Raw genomic sequence first — 21726 nt, 5'->3', positions numbered from 1 at the left:
TAATTGAATTATTGAGTGAACATTTTTGCAGGGGCGTACAATCTAGATGGCAACGTTGCAATACCAGATGCGACATTGACTGATGGGATAATAGAGGTTGAAGAAATGGAGGTGCTTAAAATATTACAGAACATCAATACAAATGCAGCCATGTGATTAGACAGTATATCAGCCTATATATTATGAGAATGTGCAAGAAGCACCTCTGAGTCTGATTTAAGCCTCAGTGCCAATGGAGTGAAAAGAGGGCAAAATAGTCCCACTGTATAAAGTATGCTCCAAGACAGAAGTAGCAAATTAAAGGCCAATCAGCATCTCAGAAGTGGTGGTTAAGGTACTGGAGAAACTGGTATTGACCAGTTTCTCCAGTACTTTAACCACCACTCCAGGACCAACCAGGTGGAGAGGAATATGATACTCTATAAGAAACAACATGGTTTTGTGAAGGATAGGTCTTGCCTTAGTAATTTGCTTACTTTTTACAATAAAGTAACAAAGAATGGAGTTGGACACTCAGTGATATAGCTAGACTTTGCAAAGGCATCTGACAAGATCCACACGATACTTTATTGAATAAATCTGAGCAAATGGGGATGGATTTGAACCTGGTGATTTGAATTAGAGGATGGCTGATGAACAGATATCCATGAGTTTTATGGACGAATTGAATCCAGGAAAAGGCAAGTGACTAGTAGTGTATTACAGGAATCAGTACTTGTCCTCTGTTGTTTAATTTGTATATCAATGACATAGGAAATTATTTCACAGGAAATATTCAGTTGTTCGTTGACGATGCTAAACTGGGGAGAGCAATGGTAAATGAATGTCATGATGCAGAGATCCTGCAGGAAGACTTAGACTATCAGTATGAGCAAAGATAAATGGCTACAAGTTTAATAGGGACTAAGTGTAAGGTGATGCACTTTGGAAAGAAGAGATCATAAGCTGTGTACTATATTCATGGAACTGAACTGCAGGAAACTAATGAGGCTAGGGACTTGGGAGTGATTGTGGACAGGAAGTTAAAGTTTAGAGAGAAAGTTTGAAGGTAACCAAAACAGCAAATCAGATTTGAAATTAATAAGACCAGTTCTGGAATATTGCACACAGATTTGGATTCTGTGGGAATGAAGAGGTTCTGCAGGTAAGTGAAAGATTGTGGAAGGTCTATGGAATGATTCTGATGAGAACAGATTGACAGCCTGACAAGCAAAACAGATAAGACATGATAGAAGCATACAAGTTATTAAAGGGGTTTATATAGGATTGATACTGAAGACTTTTCAGCACATGGAAGGAAGAGAGAGAACAAGGGGTCACCTGTGGAAATTGTGTAAAAGTGTCATTAGCAAGCATGTTAGGTCTAGATTTTTTGCTTGGAGGGTAGTGAATAAGTTGCTAGAGGTGGTTGTGAGTGCATCAATGAATGAGTTTAAGGAGAGGTAAGATAGGTATCATGTGAATAATGGACCTTCTGTGATGAGTCTTTTGGCTCCATGGAGATGCCTGTATAATAATAATGCTAAACTGCCAGAAGAAAGGCTGTTGTCAACCAGAGGAACTTTTTCTAGGCCTTTTTCTCAGCATGTTCCCACATCCCCCTCTCTTTGAGAAAAGCAAGTAGGGTTCTCCCCCCCACCTCCTTTCCAGGAAACCTGAATTTTTAAATCCACATTTCAGAAATTCAACAAGAGTACCAATACTATTTTAGTCAATAACAGATATTATTAGTTAGGGTTTAGGAATAAGAAGGCAGTGGCTGCTTGCTGTACTCTCGTTGACGTCATGTAATCATTTATAGCCACGAACTCAACTGTCAATGACAAGTAAAGATAGAGAGACAGACTGTCATCAATTCCAAAAGCTAGGGCTAACGGAGTTCTGCCTACTCTCTTTAGGGAATAAATGATGTTAGAGAATTTAATTTATTTAGTTTTTCAAAATGAGTAGCTGAATTTTCTTGTGATGATTCTAAAAGAACCTGAAATTCCCCCCCCCCCATTTTGTGTGTATTAATGTACTGCTGTTATATAGTGGACAGCAATATTATTATAGCAAACTCAGGATAATGAAATATTTAAGTCTGATAACAACATTCATATTTTAAAGAAAACTCACTACAGTGAGCTATAAACTAAGAACTACTATAAAACTATTTTGTGGATGCTAATTTAAGTGTTTGCCATAGTGAGAATTAAATATGCTTGGAACAACTTTTGAAATCAACTGTTCTCAGTTTACAAAAATTAGTCACGAATTCCAAGTGCATATCTTCAAGGTATAATACAAATAAAAGCAACAATGTTACTCCACCAAATTAAAAAACTTTTCTCAAACAAATATTTTGGTAACTGATAGTAACAGAGTTATATTTAGGTCATAACAAAACTCACAGTGACCCATTTGCCTGTTTCACAGAAGCTGCTATCACTCACTCTGCTTACAGTGACACCACCACCACCCTTTTTAGTGTAGAGTTAAAATGACTTGAAAAAAGAAGTCTGTTCACTAATTTCCAGATTACTGAATGAACCTTTAGCCCATACAGAGAATAACAAATCATCTTGATTATCTGTAGTTGTTTTAATGTTTTTGCACAGCTTTATTATTTTATCACTATTACACCCCATCAGGAAAATTACACCAACTGCAGACAGAGTAATAAGAAGGTATCCATATTCTACATGGTAGGCTGTTGTTGCTTTCCAAACAATGGATTTGAATTCCATTATGAAATGGATGTTTATGAATGTCTTTCAGGTTGCAAATGATTACTGCTACTTGCTTATTGGATGCCTGAAGTGACTTGGAAAAAAACTAGTGCATGGTTGGTGTCTCGAGTTCCAGATTATCTAACCCTCAGTCTATCCATTGTAATAGTTACTGTGGTTCAAGTTCTTCAGTTACACAGTGATCAACGTTCATTATTAATGAACCATGTTAGAGTAAAACTTCAGTTTAATATAAACCAAAATAATCACTCAATGTTTCTACCTTTACAGCAAGGTCATCATCTGGAGTATACACATATATACAAAGAAACAAGCTACATTACAATCCACATGGTATGCTAAACTCACAGCAATTTGGTCAACTGTTAAACTACTCTGGCATGACCTCTGGTATTTAAAAAAAAAAAAAACCTTACTACATCAAAGCTAGAGTGCTGGTGTTTTGGTTACAAATCATTAAGAGATATACAAGGTGTGGCTATTAAATAACAAGACTGAATATGCAAAAATGTGGTTTATTATTACAATTGTACAACTTAATTGTTATCCCCTTCAACACACTCCCCTCCTTTATCTATACACTGTTGCATACGAATTTTCCATCGTTGGAAGCAGTGCTGCAAGTCATCAGGCGTTATCTACTTCAATAGCGCTGTATTTTCTCCTTTACCTCATCCACTGACTGAAAATGGGTGCCTTTCAATGCAGATTTCAACTTTGGAAAAAGCTAAAAGTCACATGGAACTAAGTCCGGCGAGTAAAGTGGATGGTTCAACACTGAGATCTTCTTATTAGCCAGATACTGCTTTACAGACAGTGCACTGTGGACTGGAGCATTGTCCTGAATCCAAGCGTTGTTCTTCCACAGATTGGGTCTCTTCTTCCTCACTTGTTCTCTCAGCTTGGCCAGAACTTCAAGGTAATAATGTTGGTTAACTGTCTGACCCTCTGGTACCCATTCAACCGTTACCACAACATTGATATATAAAAAAAAAAAAAAACGATCAGTTTTGACTTGCTCATTCTTGCTTTTTTGCCATTCAAACATTCGTGCACGTGACATTACATTATCACCGCACACCCCCTGCAACAGTTTCAAACACTCGGTCGGTGATTTCTTCAATTTCACAAGGAATTTGAGATTAATGTGCTGCTCGAGTTTAACATTAAAAATTATTCCGGCAAAGCAACTTTGCATGTGTTTCTTTTTATAGCTGCTTACAGACTAACTATGAGCAACAGCAAACAATGCTTATCTCAACTGCTTCTAGAACCTTCAAGGTCATTCATGGCTCAAGCGCATCCCACTGCTATGAGTGCATGATTCACAGTGCACCTCATATTAAGCTAGAGAGCAACATGCTCTCTAGCTTAATATATAATTAATTGATTAATTACTCACATAAATTAGAACAAAATAGTAAAGATGGTGGCCAATAAGGGCTGAAATTATTGCTTAGAGTCCTAAAAGTAAGGGTTTGCTGAATAACTTGAACTTAAGTGGGCTGAATGCGTGCCATCCAAATGCTTGGGATTTTTATGCCATCACTGTTGTTAAGAATTGGATGGTTGATCAAAACTTCACAGGCCTCTTTAAATTTGCATTCATACCAGGTTTTTGTATGATGTTTGGAACAGGTACTTTTCCAATGAATTTGGTGTAGGGAGTTAGAAGGATCTGAGAGGCCTGATTTAACAAAACTGTTACATTTAATGTGTTGTGTTCTTTTTATGGAGTGATTATTTTGGTTTATATTAAACTGAAGTTTTACTATGACATGGTAGTTGTCTTCATAACTTTTACCTAGCAGCTAATTCCACCTACTTCATGTTTACTCCCCATCCCATACAAAATTATCCTTTTATAATGAAAAATCTAAGATATCCACGATACAGCACAAAATCTTTTTTTTTTTTTTTTTCTGGGCAATCCTACAAAAGTAAAGTGGAAATCTATAGAACAATTTCATGTCAATTTAGAGACTAGAAAACAAACTTCAAGGCAATTTAGAGGCTTCTAAATAAGCAGATGGTGGTAATAGTCTCAAACCAATTACTGCTTCATTTCCAAAGCTGGTAACACCATCAGGAGTTAAAAGCCTAACTAGTTAAAAGATACTATTTGCAATGGAGTCCATTCCAACTTTATAAGTAATTGATCATAGGCTTAAACTTTCTACAAAAAAACAAATAAATAAAATAAATAACAATAATAATAAATAAAATAAATGAATAATAAACACATTCTTCACCTTCTTGAAGCAATAAAAAAAGTTCCAGTTTCCTGCCTGTCACTCTTAAATATACAGCCTTTTAAAAATTTACAAGTCAACTTCTTTATGAGACAATTTGCTCTCATTGAGCTGATAAACACCACAAAACAATCCTTATGAGATCAAGGCCCACTATCATTGACACTGATTATGTAATTTACTATTCAACAAAAAAAGTTCGTCATTATACTCAAAAAAATAACTTGTACTTAAAATAACTATTTCACAAAGAAAAAGTTAACAAAGGTACTGATACACTATATTAAAAAACATGACAATCAGTTTTGATGTTTGTGTAACAGAGGATACTGTGAAATATTGTAAAGGAAGTAATTGGAGATGGGCTGGCCTTATTAGCAGATTGACAGACAAAATTAAGAATCAAGTGGATACCAAGAAAAGAAAAAGTCACCCGTGAACAATATGAAAGGATGGATGATCTACAAAGGTTGACATGAGATGGCAGATGTTGGAACTGGAAAGTTAAAGGGTGGAGGGTCTATATCCAGCAGTAGATGGAAACAGGTCAAAGAAAAATACACTAAATGGTTACTTTCAAAAAAAAAAAAAAAAAAAAAAAAGGAGATTATCATTCCAAGATCCCCATGAAGTCAAAGACTCATCATGGGAGGTCCTTTTGTCATGCATACAGCTCATCATACCGTGCCTTAAATACATTCAAATTCTCTGCAGACAACTCTCAAGCAATGCATTCCAATTATTCACAACTCTCCATGCAAAAAAACCTGCTTCTCACTCCCTTGTTCACACTTCCTTATACTGCTTCCAGGAATGACCTCTTGTTCTTCCCTGATCTCTACCATTTTATGAAAAATCTTTTCAATGTTAATCCTATCGCAATCCCTTCCCAACCTACATGTTTATCATATCACTCCCTCTTCCTCCTATCCATTAGATTCTGCAAATTGCATCTTCTCAACATTCCAGAGACCAGAACTACCTTAAGTCAATTACTTCTGATCCTTTCCAATATCGTTCATCCTTTTGAAAACCAGGTGACCAGATTGGTGCACAGTAGTCCATATGTGGCCTAATCAAGGCATTATACAATGGAACCAGAATCTCCTTGCTTCTACAAGTCGGTGTCCTCTGCATCATTGCCAGAATTTATTGTGTTGTTCTCCCAATTTTAGTAATGTGTCCTTTAAATTTTAGATCCTTATCCACTATCACTCCAAGATCTCTTATTTCCTCTATTCTATTAATAGCGCTTTATCAGATATCAAGAGAACATGAACAAAATCTCAAAAAAGATCACTATAGTCCTAAAGATATTTGATTTCCAGATTACTAACCAGCCAGCCAGTAGAAAAAAAAAGATTTATCTTTCCTTCAATTAAAGATTCCCCTCTTAATACCACCCAAAATATTCACTTTCTTGAACTTGAGATGTCTGGTCTTGCAGAGTAGAATTTCTAAGCTACTGGATCCTTTGAAGCAACACAAAAGTATGTTATATAAGTTTTCAAATCTGACAGATGACTATTTAAAGAACATCATGAAGACTTCTGCAAGCAATGAATTTTGGATTATAATAGTTGTTTAAAAATTTGAGAAAATGGTGATCATTAGCCTGCTCCTATTAATCCGTTAGGATTTTTTTAATGATATATATATGCTTATGCACATATTGTGTTTATATATACATGTGCTTTTTATGCATAAGCTTCTTTTTACATATACACTTACTACTTACCTAATGTGCCTTATGCTTCATCCTGATGTTTAAGTTGTTCCTTGCCTTCCTAACAATATTACACTTCTAGTCCTAAGACAGAAAAAACAGCATACTTGGCAACACTTTCATTTACATTCTTACTTCACAAACAGTTCACTTTGCTGAGTATTCATTATGATTATGCAATGATATCCTTATTATATAAATACTTGTATTAAATACTTAATTTTTTCCTTATGTAATTTACGGGCCTGTCTAAAATTTTGTTCTGGCAAAATTAGTGTGCTAGTTTCGAGACAAAATAATGACTAACATTTTATTTTACAATGATAATGATATGTTTTCCCTTTGAATTCTTTAAGATGTAAAGAATAAGAGTTAGTTAATATCTCATCATCAATTTCTTGATATGTATCCTCAGAGGAAAAGGGTGGGGTAGTGTATCATGTGGCCATTATATCAGCAATTTGAAGAATAACTGTTACCTGTTAAAAAAGTAGTCACCCTCTCTACGTCAACTCATCCTTGTATGGCATAATTCACAATAGTTCAAAAATAAAAATAAAATATCTTTTGCTTTTTATTATCAAGGCACGACGTCTTCCTACATCTGCCATACTCTCTAATGTTGAAGCATTTTATTCACTTCAACTCATTTGAATGGAAAAGAATTGAAAATGACGAAATGAATGCATATTTGAAAGGGAAACAAATGTCAAAAATGACATTTATCATTCTTTTTGAGAAATCTATTGTTTTGATTAATTCGATTTTGTCTGCTTTAGCTTGTGACACAACTTTTCTAGGAAACAGACCTAGAGTCAAAATTCTGCCTATTCACAGGGCTAATGAAGTTAGTCAGTCTTCTCAAGCAGAGCCCCCCCCAAAAAATCTAATTTTTTCTCAAACAAAACAAGCATATCCTAACATAACAGCAGACATAATAGCTCAAATTATTACAGCTGACTCATGTTGGTAGAAAACAACTCAGAGAAGATCATGATAAATCTACAAATCCACAGATTTCCATTCACTTAATTGTCACTGAACAGTGCAAATGAAATGATATTAACCACTGAACAGAAATCAACCTCACCACAAAAGAATGCACAGACTTTTACTAATTTAGGCTCTTCCCAAAATTATACTTTGATCAAACTGGACAGAACATCCAAGAAATATTTTTCTTGACTGAAAAAGGAAAAAAAAAACTAGTTGGTCAAGCTGATCACTTTACATACTGTATTAATAAAGAATAAATTTACTCAAGAAGTAGCGACACAAGCATATTTATTGAAATCTATGTTAACAATTTGCAAACGTGAAAAATTAAAAACTAAGAAATAATGGTGAAATAATGATTCATATTTCACCATGAGTGAAATATGAATCATTACATTATATATTATAGTACAACAAAACATAACTGAAAATAAATGTAAAAAAGAAATGAAAATTATAAAAAAATATATAAAAACTGATAAAAATAGAAAAAAAAAATCCCTAGCGCACCCATAATACAAAATGTACCATAGGTTTACAAATAACCTTTCGTGGGTGGGGGACAACATACAAAATACTAAATGCTAAAAATTAAGCATTTCATTTGTTGCAAAAGCATTACACAAGAGGTGTAATGTATGAGCATTGCACAAAACAACTTAATTTTAAATTTGCAAAAAAATTAAAAAATATTAAATTATTGTTTATTCTGTAAATTCATGTAATATTCAATTAAGTGCATGTAAATTAATCATAGTTTTTTGTAGTTATAAATTTATATCATTACCATTCTCACCTCGATTCCCCCATATATTCTGTAATAATTTTGCATTTTTTGTGATTGTTATAGGTACTCTCCCTAATATATATATATCTTTGAAAAATGTGCGCTTATTAAATAACATATTTGTTAAAAAAAAATGTACTTCTTTTATTATGTCTTGAAAATTTTAAATAAATAGCATTCAAATGATACACACATGCTCTCAACCATTCCAATATCAAATACTCTTGGATAAAATCACCAAATATCTGAAATGTATGATGATCGATTGCATATATATGCTATAAATGTAGATCAAATAACTAGCTCATGTACAGTGATTCTATCTGTGATAAAGTTTTCTTTTTAAATGAAAACTATTCTGTAATTTTAAGAATAAATTGTTATGCTGTTTAAAAGTTTGTTCCTTTTTCTTGTGAATGAGAAAACCAAACACCGAACTGCTAATTTATTTTAATTAAATATTAATTTACACAATCGTTTTCATTTATAAATTCTTAATCTTCTTCACTGGAACTTTGGTCTTCATCTTCTAATTCAGCCATAGGAAAACGAAGAATAGCAGCTATTCCTGTTAATTGGTCTAATTCTAAGAGAAAGAAAATAATTGTGATTAGATAATTTTATCTGCATTTTATTTGTATATTTTCAAGAATTTTTATAGAAAATTTAAGACTACTTTTTCTTCTTGAAAACAGATTACCAATATAGTAGCCAAGTCCTGCATGACTCCAGCACTAACTTTCTTATCAGTTATTAATAAATAGCTATCTAATAATACTGAGCAACAAATTTATCAATTGTGTTTTCTTTCTTGAAAGAATTAAGGTGATTTATATCTATTCATAGATGCTAATTCTAACTTGACTTGAATTTTTTTTATGATCTATTTCAATGCATTTTAATATAATATCTTAAAAATACACTAACTTATCCAAAACATCTGAACTATGGCTATATGCATAAAAATCATGGATCAGACATGTATAAAAGAAAGCACACCATCTTGCAATCTTCAAAGATGAGGATGTACTAAAGAGCTCAAACTTTCAACTAACATGGGATGCACCTTTGCAACAACTCAGTTTGGGAAATTTCTGCCCTGCTGCAGCTGCCTCAATCAACTATAAGTGACATTCTTGTGAAGTAGAAATGCTTAGGAAAAGAAATGCACAACTATGACCTGATAGTTACATAAAAATCACAAAGTGAGACTGCTGAGTGCTGAAGCATGTGGCATGAAAAAAAAAAAAAATTGACTGTCCTCAGTTAAGACACTTGCTAATGAGTTCTGAAATGTCTCTGCAAGCAATGTTAGCACAATAACTGCTCATCAGGAGCTGAAGAACATGGGATCCCAATGGCCAAACAGCCGCACACAAACCTAACATCAGCAAGGGTGCTAATCATCAGGTGGAGAGGTGTAAAGCTTGCTACCACTGGACCCTGGAGTAGTGGAAACATATTCTTTGGAGTGATGAATCACACTTCACCATTTGGCAGTCTGCTGGACAAGTCTGGTTTAGTAGATGTCAGGAGAATGCTTCCTGTCTAAATACAAAAGCAGCAGCTGTGCAGAATCCCTTTACTGTGACTGCAAAGCTTCTTTTATTCTATCTACTTCAATCCTCTGGAACAGCCTACTGCAAGAAGTATTTCCAAACAACCACAACCTGCAACTCTTCCAAAAAAAAGTCAATAAATGCTTATCTGAGTCTTCCCCCTGCACCACAGACACGGCAATGATGTGCTTATAGTTCCTTCAATCTCTCGTGTATGGGATCAATACATAAAAATAAATAAAAGAATGCATCATGGTCTGGGGCTGTTTATCATAGTTTGCACCATGTCCCCCTAGGTCTAGTGATGGAAGATTCTTAACAGTATGTATTGCTTCCTCAACATCCAAGAAATCAGGTTTTCTGTTTTAATGCTGACATTACTTTACCTTTAACTAATAATTATATATAAATTGCAAATCCATGTAATTATTAGATGATTGGTACAGAAACAAGCAATGATTCTGATTGATAATACAGCTCTTTCTCACACATGTTCAATTTCTGCATTGCATTTTTACAGATACTTTCAATTACTGTTTGTTAGAATTAGCACCAATAACTCCAAATCTATCAAGATGTGTGCAGTTGCAAATCAGTCTCTATACAGAACAAACTCCAAACTAACAGTCCAATTTTTTCTTCCTTTTCACTCATTCCCTTTACTACTGTCTTTTGGAACAACATCTGTCATTTTGTAAAGAGTAATAATCTGCAGGTTTTCAAATTCAATGTTAACAAGTTGCTTGCTGCTGTACTAATTTTTACACTAAGCTTAGATTCATTTTTAAAAGCTATTTTGTGTACTTTCACGATATTTAGATACTTACGTTCTCCAGAAACATGAAGGCTAGAAAAGAGTTTGACCTCACCACCACTTTCTTTTACATTGTCTACCATGGCAACATACTGTTTTCTTTGTGCAACATCATTACACCTATAACCAATAAAAATTAGCTTAAAGGGTACATTTCAAAAGTAGCAGCAATAATAAAAGACAGCAAAAAGAATTATAAAAATGTAAACTAATTTTCCCAGTGAACTAAAATAAAAATTATTTTTATATTAGAAAACTTGTCATTATCAGTTTCCTAATATGTACCCTCAAGGGATGTAGAAGATACTATGATAATACATGAAGTTAATGAGGCGTGATCAAAAAGTACGGCGAACGTTTGAATTCAAGAAAGTTTAGTAACCTAAATATAACTTAATCTCCTTCAAAGTAGTCTCCTTTGATTGTCATGCACTTGTTCCAACATTCCAGCTGCTTTTTTGAAACAGTTATGGAAGTCATCTTTCTTTAGTATTTTTAGGCACATTGTCATGGCAGCTTCAAATTTCTCGTATTGATGCAAAATGCTTACCCTTCATCATCGATTTCAACTTTGGAAAGAGCCAGAAATCACAGACTGCTAAATCGCACAAATACAGTAGATGCAGGCACATGGTCATTTTTTTTTTGCCCAACAAGAACTGCTGAATAAGAAGATATGTATGGTAGGGAGCACAGTCATGACACAACATGAAACCATTTGCCCACTTCTGTGATCTTTTCCACAGCACATTGTTCCATAAACTTCTTTATAATATTGAAAGTTTATTTTGCACTTGGTTAGACTATAATAAATTTAGTTTAATCCTTTATCCAAGTGTAAGCAAACAAAGTTTGCACCTGAAAATATCTTCAGGAGTGAGGTAAGGTGGTACATCCCTTGGCAACTTGCAGCAAAGGTGGACCAAGTTCTCATCACTCCTTGTCTCAGTATCTCCCATAATGCAAAACACATCTCCTTGTATACATTAAGGGAAGGGCCACTACCCAGACTGGTTTCGGCCTTTATTGAGGTCTCGTCAGTGGGAGGCAGACCCAGAGGTGATACCAAGGTTGAAGCAATTGGCATCACCTCTGGGTGTGCCTCCCACTGACGAGACCTCAATAAAGGTCGAAACCAGTCTGGGTAATGGCCCTTCCCTTAATGCATAGCAGTATACATGTCCGCAAGGAGATGTGCTTTGCATTATGGGAGATACTGAGACAAGGCGTGATGAGTGTTTGGTCCACCTTTGCTGCAAGTTGCCAAGGGATGTACCACCTTACCTCAGTCCTGAAGATATTTTCAGGCACAAACTTTGTTTGCTTACATTTGGATAAAGGATTAAACTAAATTTATTATTATCTTTATAATATTCAGAGTTGACTGTAGATGTATGAACTGTGCCTGCACAATCCCCTCCAGATTGAAAAAGATAATCAACAGGACTTTGACATTGGATTATGATTGGTGTGACTTTTATTTGGCCAAGAGGAGTTGGATGTTTTCCAACTGGAGACAATTAGTTTATAGGAGAAAAAAAAAAAGTCATTCTATATCTGAAGCACATATCTTCCCCTCTTCTCAATGAGGGGCAGGTTCTGTTTACACATGAACCATTTCTTACTGTATTTGCCGCATAGTCACATTCACAAAGAACAAAACTCTTGTGTATTCTCTTATTTCAATTTCAATGGTACATTTCGCATTTATTACTTTTATTTATTATTTATTTATTAGATGACCATTGACATCTAAGTATATCATAGCTGCAATGACAATAATCACCCAACCATTGGTTAATGGTCGATGCAGGTTGCAGTTCCGTTAAAAATTAAGCTGCACATTTTGAAATAAAGTGAAAGCTTAGAAAACCATATTCAGTTGGAAGAGTAATAGGAACCACTCTGTGCAACTGAAATGAAGTATGTGCTGAATTATCACAAGTCAAATTAAACAGAAACCTGTTTAATTTGACTTCTGACACACTCCACAAATTTGAATTTGTGGATGTGTGTGTGTACACCAAATCTGGTACACACACACACCCCACCCTAAATGTTGGGATTATTCTAACTTTTATTCTAATGTGTTATTTACCTGAAGTTGTTTGTTGTGTTATTATTGGTGATAACCTCCATAAAAGAGTCAAAAAAACACTAAGCAGTTACTTCAAGTTTCACTAAAGTTAAGCCTAAAAAACTTATTGTTTAATACTGACCATATACAAATATTAAACATTCTTTGCCTACCAGTTTCGCTAGCAAACTGTCTAGCTTTTTCAAGGCATTGACGAAAAAGTATAAAAAATACTAGTAAATGCAAATTGAAAGGAACATAAAAATGTTGTAAACACTCAGTAGCTAAGGTTGCACGTTCGCGTGACAGACTGAGTGGACTCGCCTACATCGGACAAACTTCACGGAGTTTGGAGATCAGACAGAGAGAGCACATTGGTGATGAAAACCCAACAGAAGTATTTCTTCTGGCTTAGCACATCATTTCTTTACGTCTAACCACACGATAGAGTGGCAAAATAGCTCCATGCCATATTTAGACAACAATTATAGACATTGTTTATTCAAGGAAGCCGTAGTAGTGTTAAAAACTGGCAGAAACCTCAACAGAAACCAGGATACTATTCTTAACAGTTCATGGAAAAACCTCATCCTCTCTCTAAATCCATCTGAACTACAGCTAGCTAGTAATCACATTATGCGTTTACAACAAACATGCATGTGTGATAATGATTAAGAACAATAAGTCCACACAGTCTCTGTCACGCGAACATGCAACCTTAGCTACTAGAGCGTTTACAACGTTTTCATGTTCCTTTCAATTTGCATTTACTAGTATTTTTTATACTTTTCCGTCAACACCTTGAAAAAGCTAGACAGTTTGCTAGCAAAACTGGTAGGCAAAGAATGTTAAAATATTTGTATATGGTCAGTATTAAACAATACATTTTTTATGCTTAAATTTCAAACGACCAAATATGTTTAATTTGAACAGTTTCGCTAAAGTTATTTTATTTCCAAAAGCAAGTGTTAATTTCTTGTTAACTGCAGGCATTTTTTTATCATGAACAAGACTGAACTGATTTTTCTTATTTTTAATACCTTTATAATTTACTACTTTTATTTTTAATAATGGATAGAGCTGGAAAGATAGGATAGAGTTAAGCTTTAAAGGTGAAGATGCAACAATTTGAGAGCTCGCTTGATTCTCTCTATGACAAAGAGTAGCACTGCACTCTGTTTTTTGTTGTTTTTTGATACTTACAGATGATAATAGTAGTTCGAACATGTATTTAAGTATTATTTCACATAAACAGGTAGAAAGGCTTATTCATTGGTAGTTCATGTTGAGTTTTTTTATGGTGATTTTAATTCACAATATAATAAGAAACTATACAATACATTTACTTAGTTGCTGATGTTTCAATGGTTTTATACCTAGCATCTTCAAACTACAAACAGTTTGTCACAGTATTAGTTAACAGTAGGAACAGTTTAAAAGTGTAACAGGCAACACGAAGAACTAAAGTCGTAACTGCTGCCATCTATTGCTGGATTTAAGATCAAGTATTAATTTGATCTTAAAATACTGTCTCCAAGATTTTTTTTTGTTAAATTGATATGACCATATTGTTGAGGTCTGAGGAATTTTAAAGCCACTGCTAATTCCCAAAACAGTGTCTCTGACTTGTAATATTTCTGTGTAGCAGAAGTCATTACAAGTCAGAGAGAGAGAGACTTCTTTCATTTTTTTTTTTTCAATTTGATCCTAAGTGAAGAGGTGTCCAAGGCATGATATGGCAAGTCACAACTTGCCTTAATGATGATGCTGAAGAATGTTTACTGGTAAACATTCTTCAGCACTCTGGTAAAGTGGCAAAGGATTTTGCTCCTGATGCTTATCTTAATATCAAGTATAGTAATTCACAATACAAACAGAAGTGAAGATCAGAAACAGAGATAACACTGTTGAACATCGATTTTGTAACTAGCATCAATACAAATAGGAGTGGGCAAAAGATGTAAAATAGAATTTGTTTTTTAAAGCACATTGCATTCATAAGACAAGTACTTGAAACACTTTTAAATGTGTATTTTAAACATTTTTTCATTTTTCTCACTCATTTTTTATATATAATAAAATACAATTGACCCTCACTCTAGCAACAGGCATACTTGTAACAAAGAAACTCGACATGTCTCTCTTAGAAAAAACCAACAGTGGTCTCCTATCATCCTGTAATTTGTTTTTATACGACTCCTATCCATGAAAGGTGGTAAACCTGTAGTACATTAGTACCATGGTAGGTTAATAATTTTTTTTCTATTTTTATTAATTTTATATATTTTTTGTATTTATTTTTTATATCCATATTATATTCCGCCTTCTTGTTATCACTGCTACATTACCTCGATGTCCTGGTAGAATCAATCACCTGCTAACCACTCAACGCACTAAGGTTTTTAGGAAAAAAAAAAAAAAAAGATGACAATGAAAGAAGTGAATCTTTAGATATCTTATTTCCATCCAGTGCTCCTTTATTATATATTCATCAACTTACTTCTTCCTCTTCATTCCAGTGGGAGTATAGGGCCACAACCATGAATCTCCATCTGACTATTTTGTGCCCCCCCCCCCCCATGTCCAGTTATTTCCAATCTTTCCAAACTGTTGTTCTCTTCCACTCTGCTAGCTCATCTTTGGGCTACCTCTCCTCTTTTCTTGTGGATTCCATTGTAATACTTGTTTTTAAGTTTTCTCAGGCATCTCCAATTCATCTGATTGATGCCATACATTATTTGTTTTTGTTTAGTTTTCTGCCATAATTCTTTATTAGATATCTTTTCCAACCATTTTATGTGTAGAATTCTTCTTAAATATTTATTTACAAAGCTTTGCAGTTTTTTTCCCTAATTGTTGTCCATGTATCTGATGCACAGAACAGACTGCTGTATTAAATAATCTGGTTTTGTTTTTAATCCTATTTCACTTGTTCTCCAAATTTTCCTTAATATGTTAAAATTCTGTGCTCTCTGTATCTCAGATTTTATATCTTCCTCTGCTCCTCTCTGTTTATTTATTATTAATCCTAGGTAATTAAAATTCTCTGCTGTTTCTAAAATTTGACCATCCAATACTATTATTTTTGTTTTCATTTTATTTATTCTTAATCTAAAAGTTATGCTTCTTCATTATCATTTTATTGTTTTTTTCCTTTAAAATTATATTGTCTTATCTGCCCATGAATTATAAATGGGATATATGAAAATCAATAGATTCAGAAAGACAAGCACTGATTCCATTATGAAAAAATATTACTGGTTACCCTTTTCTTAACCCAAGACAACTTTTCATTCCACTGCTGCATGTTAAACTTTGTTTAATGAGAAGTTTTGCAAAGGTTACAAGATCAAATTAGCAGTACATTTCTCTACTAAAAACAAACTTCTAAGGAGTATTAAAGTCAAAATCGAAGAATGGATAGTTGTTGGAAATATTTCAACTTGGTTATATTATAAATTAAAGATACCAAGAAATTATATACTTCATTTAATCCTTGATCGAAGTGTAAGCAAACCTGAAATATTTTCATGCCTGGGGCAACTAGTATATAGAAGCTTATGACTTCAACATCACTTTCCCATTATACATACCCGTAAGGATATGTGTTTTGTATTATGGGATACTAAGGCAAGTGATGCTGAAGTCAGCAGCTTCTATATACAAGTTGCCCCAGTCCTGAAAATGTTTCAGGTGCAAACTTGTTTGCTTACACTTGGATACAGGTTTAAACCAAGTATATAATTTCTCGACATCTTTAATTTATAATATAACCAAGTGGAAAAACTTCCAACAGCTATCTCTAATCCAGAGTATATTAATAATAAGGTGTGACACCTTTTGGCAATTCGTATATGAAAATATGACTTCTGCATTACTTCAACTTTGGCATCACCTCTGGGTCTGTCTCCCACAGATGAGACCTCAACAAAATGTGAAACTGATCTGGGTAGTGAGCCTTCCCATAATGCATAACATTATGCATACCTGTAAGGTTATGTGCTTTGCATTATGGGATAACAAGACAAGTGATGTTGAAGTCATAAGCTTCTATATACGAGGTGTCCCAGTCCTGAAAATATTTCAGGTTCAAACTCGTTTGCTAACACTTGGATAAAGGATTAAACCAAGTATATAATTTCTTGGTATCCTTAATTTACAAAGAAGGGATATTACTGTACATTTGCAAAGTAGAAAATGATGAGGTAGGTCTCATGATGAAACTTTATAAGGCTAAAGTAGCAGTTTAGGAATCATACAAAACAGTGACTACAAACTTTAAAATAAAAATAACAAGTCCATGCTCAAGAACTTTTCAACAGCTACAAAATTTTGTAATGCAGATTTCAAAAATATTCCTTTCTGCAATCAGATATCAACCTTTTCCCAAACTTAAGTGATGATTGTTATATTTCTTTGATCAACAAATTCATAAATGAGAAAGTGATAAGAAGGCCAAACATAATCCTAGCATTTTAGTTAAGTGCCTGACATTTGTAATGGATACACCACAGCTGAAATTTTAGTATAAATCAGTAGCTTTGGTCAGTCTTAGGTACATTCATTATGAAATTTCTGCTTTGATCTTTAAATGATTCTAACTTTTTACAAGTTTACACCTGAATTACAAATGATTAAAAAAAAAACAGGACAATTCATCAATAAGCATTAACAAGATCTACCTGTTTATGTATATGTAATAAAATAAGAATTCTTTTTAAGTCCACAAGAGCAATTAAAAAACAACACTGAACACTCAAACTTTTCTTAGAAACTTTCATTTATCAGAAAGTTTTCAATAATAATGATTTTAAATATGAATAAAAGAAGTAATGAAAAAATTCTTGCCTGAATAAATTATCAGAAATTAGCAGTGTTTCTACTGCCTGTGATTCAATTGCCTTCTGAACATGCCTTGCACCATAAAAAGCTCTGCTGGGTTCATTTTGTAGCATAGTATAAAAATTTTCTAAGGCTTTTACTTCACCGGCTGCTTTTGTGTCTGAAAGTTTTGCAGCAACAGTTGGATCAGCCAGAATTTCTGCAAATGATGTTAAAATATGAACTACATGACACTAAAAACAATGATATAAAATTTATATCTTCATTTGCATACAACGATAAACTTATGTAATTAACATTACAACTTTTAACTCTTTATCATACAAACTTAAAAATTGTGTGCATAAGAATTAAAATTGCAGCTGGTTTCATTCCTTTGTTTTAATATAAGTCAGAATTATTATTTTCGATGTAATTTTTAGGAGTGCTTAAGGATCAGAGCTGTATAACTGAGAGGAGACCTCCACATAGCCTTTAAAGGAATGCAGAAAACCGAACAGGGCTTCTGACCTAATGTCCAATCCTCACCTTCTCATGGTGCACCCTGTTGGGTATCTACTTTGATACTGAACGAACGAGGATGGGCTGGCAATTTGGGATTTAGCGGACCAAATTGTATTCTTATTGGTTAAACCAAAATAAAAAATGATGGTACGACATGACAAAATTTCATGCCGGCTGGGGCGTCGCCAGGTTAAACAAGGCCCCCCCCCGTTGTTTTCGCCAGGGAACCTGGGCAAACAGTGAAAAGTCAGCTACTGGAACAAATCTGAAAACAAACCCCAACTCAACATCACCAGAGTTAAAGATCGGTACTATCAACATAAGAAGCCTGAATGGCAAAGAAATGGAGCTAGCTGAGGAATTAGATAAGTACCAGATTGACATAATAGGGGTGACTGAAACAAAAAAGACAAAAACTGTTGATACAAAATGTTATATTCAGGCAATGACAATCAAGGAAAAGATGGAGTAGCCATAGTATTCAACACAAAATACGAGGCTAATCTTCTTGAATGGCACTCAGTCTCAAGTAGAGTAATGTGGGCAAATATGAGAATGGGGAACTGGACAATGAGACTTATTTGTGCCTATGGTCCCACAGAAGGTTCTACTAAGGTAGAAGTGGAGGAATTTTTTGAGGCTTTAGAAAAAGCAACTGACACAATGAAAAATGAAAAGTTGGTCCTTGTTGGGGATCTAAATACTAGAGTAGGAAATGATTGTGAGACATACAAAAATATTTTGGGAAAATTTGGAGAAAAGAGCAAAGCTAATAATAATGGCAAATATCTGTTGGATTTCTGCTCAGGACATGGACTGGTTATTACTAACACCATGTTCCAACATAAAAATGTGCACAAATTCACATGGAGAGAAGAGGCAAGGAATAAGAAAAGTCTCATTGACTATGTTATTGTTGATAGTGATGTTTTCTTTGGTGCAGGACACCAGATTGTACAGAGGATTTGAAATTGGAAGTGATCACTATTTAGTCTTGAGCCGGATAAAATTGAATTTCATATTGAAAAGAATAACATGTAAGAAAGTTTTAAAGCGAATAAAAGTTGAGCAGCTCTCAGATGTGAACTATAGACTAAATTACACAAAGATTATTGAAGAAAAAATGAAAGAACTTGAGAACAGGAATCAAACCTTGGAGATTCAGTGGCAAACTCTGAAGAAAACATTGATTGATTCAGCCAGAGTGGCATGTGGTGAGGCTGTCTGCAAGGATAAAAAAATCAGAACTCCTTGGTGGACACAGGAAGTTAAAAAGGCAGTGAAGGAAAAGAAGAAAGCATATCAAAAGTTCCTGTCAAATAAGTCAGCTTGTGCTCTTAGAGAATACAGAGACAAATGCAAGAATGCTAAACACTGTGTAAAACTAGCTAAACAAAAGTCATGGGAGGACTTTGGCAAGAATATAGAAAATAAATATCAAGGTGGCGGCAAAATATTCTGGAGGTTGTTGAAGAAGGTTAGGAATGGAAGAAAGAGTGCTGTAAAAGGAGTTAGAGATGATAAAGGTGACATGTAAATGGGAGAAAAAGATATCTTTGAAGTATGGAGTAATTATTTTGAAAAACTGCTAAATGAAACTAGCAGCAATGACAGCACAGTGGTAAAAAAACACTGACCAGGCATGAAGTCAGGAATATATATCCATACTTGAAGTAGAAAAAGCCATCAAAGGCTGGAAATGTGGAAAGGCAGCACGAGTAGATGATATTCAACCAGAAATGCTGAAGTATGGTGGTATAAAAGTCTTACAGTGGCTGTACGGCATAGTTCAGAAAGACTGGACAGAGGGACTAATTCCCGATGATTGCAGTAGAGCTCTCATAGTACCCGTATATAAAAAGGGAAATAAAATTGAATGTGAGAATTACAGAGGTATATTTCTACTGAGTGTTCCTGGCAAGATCTATGCAAGTATACTTGAGAAACGGTTGAGAAGAATTGTGGAAGAAAAGCTGGAGAGGCTGTCAGGATCAGATCTTCACTTTACGACAAATAGTCGAGAAAGCATGGGAATATAACAGAGATCTGTATTTAAGTTTTGTTGATTTAGAAAAGGCATATGACAAGGTGCCAAGAGAAAAGCTATTCAATACGCTACAATTATATGGTGTCAATGGGGCATTATATCAAGCAATACTTAGTCTTTATTTGAGTTGTAAGTCAGCAGTTAGAATTGAAGGAAGTACAGGAAGATGGTTTAATGTTAAATCTGGTGTGAGACAAGGATGTACATTATCCCCTCTGTTATTTATTATCTATATGGATTACATTATGAAGGAAAGTGGTATTAAACATGATATCAAAATTGGAGATGTTAATGTCAGCTCTTTGCTTTATGCGGATGATGTTATACTTCTAAATAAATCTGCTACATGATTCTCTGACTAAATTGAATAGCTGTTGTAATAGATATGGTATGAAGGTCAGCAAGAAAAAGACAAAGACAATGAAAATAGGCAGAATCATTGAAAATGTCATGTTGTGAATGGAGAACCTGTGGAACAAGCGAAACATTTCAGCTACTTAAGCACGATTTTTAGTGATGATGGTAAATTAAATATAGAAATAGACAACAGAATCAGCAAAGCTGGTATGGTAGGAAGTCAGTTGAATAAATTCATATGGAATAAGAGAGAAATTAGTTGGAACACAAAATTAGCTGTATACAAGACAGTGTTCAAACTAGTTTTAACTTATGGATCTGAGAGCTGGGTCAGAAGTAAAACACTTGACCAAAGACTAGAGACCGCAGATATGAGAGTCCTGAGAAAGATTATAGGTGTGAACAGATGGCATCAATGGCAATATCATGTTAAAAACGAGGATATATTAAGAAAGAACTTGACATTGTCAACATCCAGGAATGCGTTAGCAGAGCTAATCTCAGGTGGTATGGTCACTTAAACAGAATGGACGAGGAAAGATTAGCAAAACAAGTGTTCTATTCCAGGTTGGCAGGAAAACGACTCAGTGGAAGACCAAGATATAGTTGGACTGATAAGTACAACGTACCTTAGACGATAGAAATATAAGATCTGATAATGTTGGCGTCTCGACAAGTAGCAGACTCATTTGGAGGAAATTGTAGATAGGAAGTTAGTAATGATGTAATTTTTTTCATGTAGTACTATCATATCCTGTACACCCCTTGAGGGTACATTTCAGGAATTTGATGATGTAATTTCCTCACTCATAAAGGTTTACATCCTCCATGGGTGGAAACATACAGAACATTTAGTAATGTGGCTTGGCTAAAGTTTTTAATATATGTTTTATGTTTTTTTAAAATATTTTTACTACTTTTATTTTATTTTTATATAAAATCTAGAAACCCAACTCTAAAGACCAAACATGACCTTCTTTTAAGCCATTAGGCTTCTTATCAAAAGTTCACACAGATCCATATACACCAACCA

The 21726-nt window shown here is 34.2% G+C and overlaps 1 protein-coding gene across 1 annotated transcript in view; it reads right to left on the bottom strand.

The window, feature by feature from the left end:
* Window positions 1–8925: 8925 nt before the first annotated feature.
* Window positions 8926–21726, bottom strand: part of pelo (pelota mRNA surveillance and ribosome rescue factor) — an 84449-nt gene continuing 71648 nt past the window's right edge. Inside the window, exons 9-11 of the mRNA XM_090409989.1 lie at window positions 17792–17984; window positions 10880–10986; window positions 8926–9079 (exon numbers count right to left, since the gene is read on the bottom strand). Coding sequence (XP_090266115.1) covers window positions 8988–9079; window positions 10880–10986; window positions 17792–17984 — 392 coding nt within the window. The 3' untranslated portion in view covers window positions 8926–8987. The remainder of the gene's footprint in view (window positions 9080–10879; window positions 10987–17791; window positions 17985–21726) is intronic.

This window comes from Typopeltis vanoorti, chromosome 20 (assembly GCF_054136105.1).
Source record: "Typopeltis vanoorti isolate ZY-2024b chromosome 20, IOZ_Tvanoo_1.0, whole genome shotgun sequence".
NCBI lineage: Eukaryota > Metazoa > Arthropoda > Arachnida > Uropygi > Thelyphonidae > Typopeltis > Typopeltis vanoorti.
This window is presented reverse-complemented; position numbering and strand designations above follow the sequence as displayed.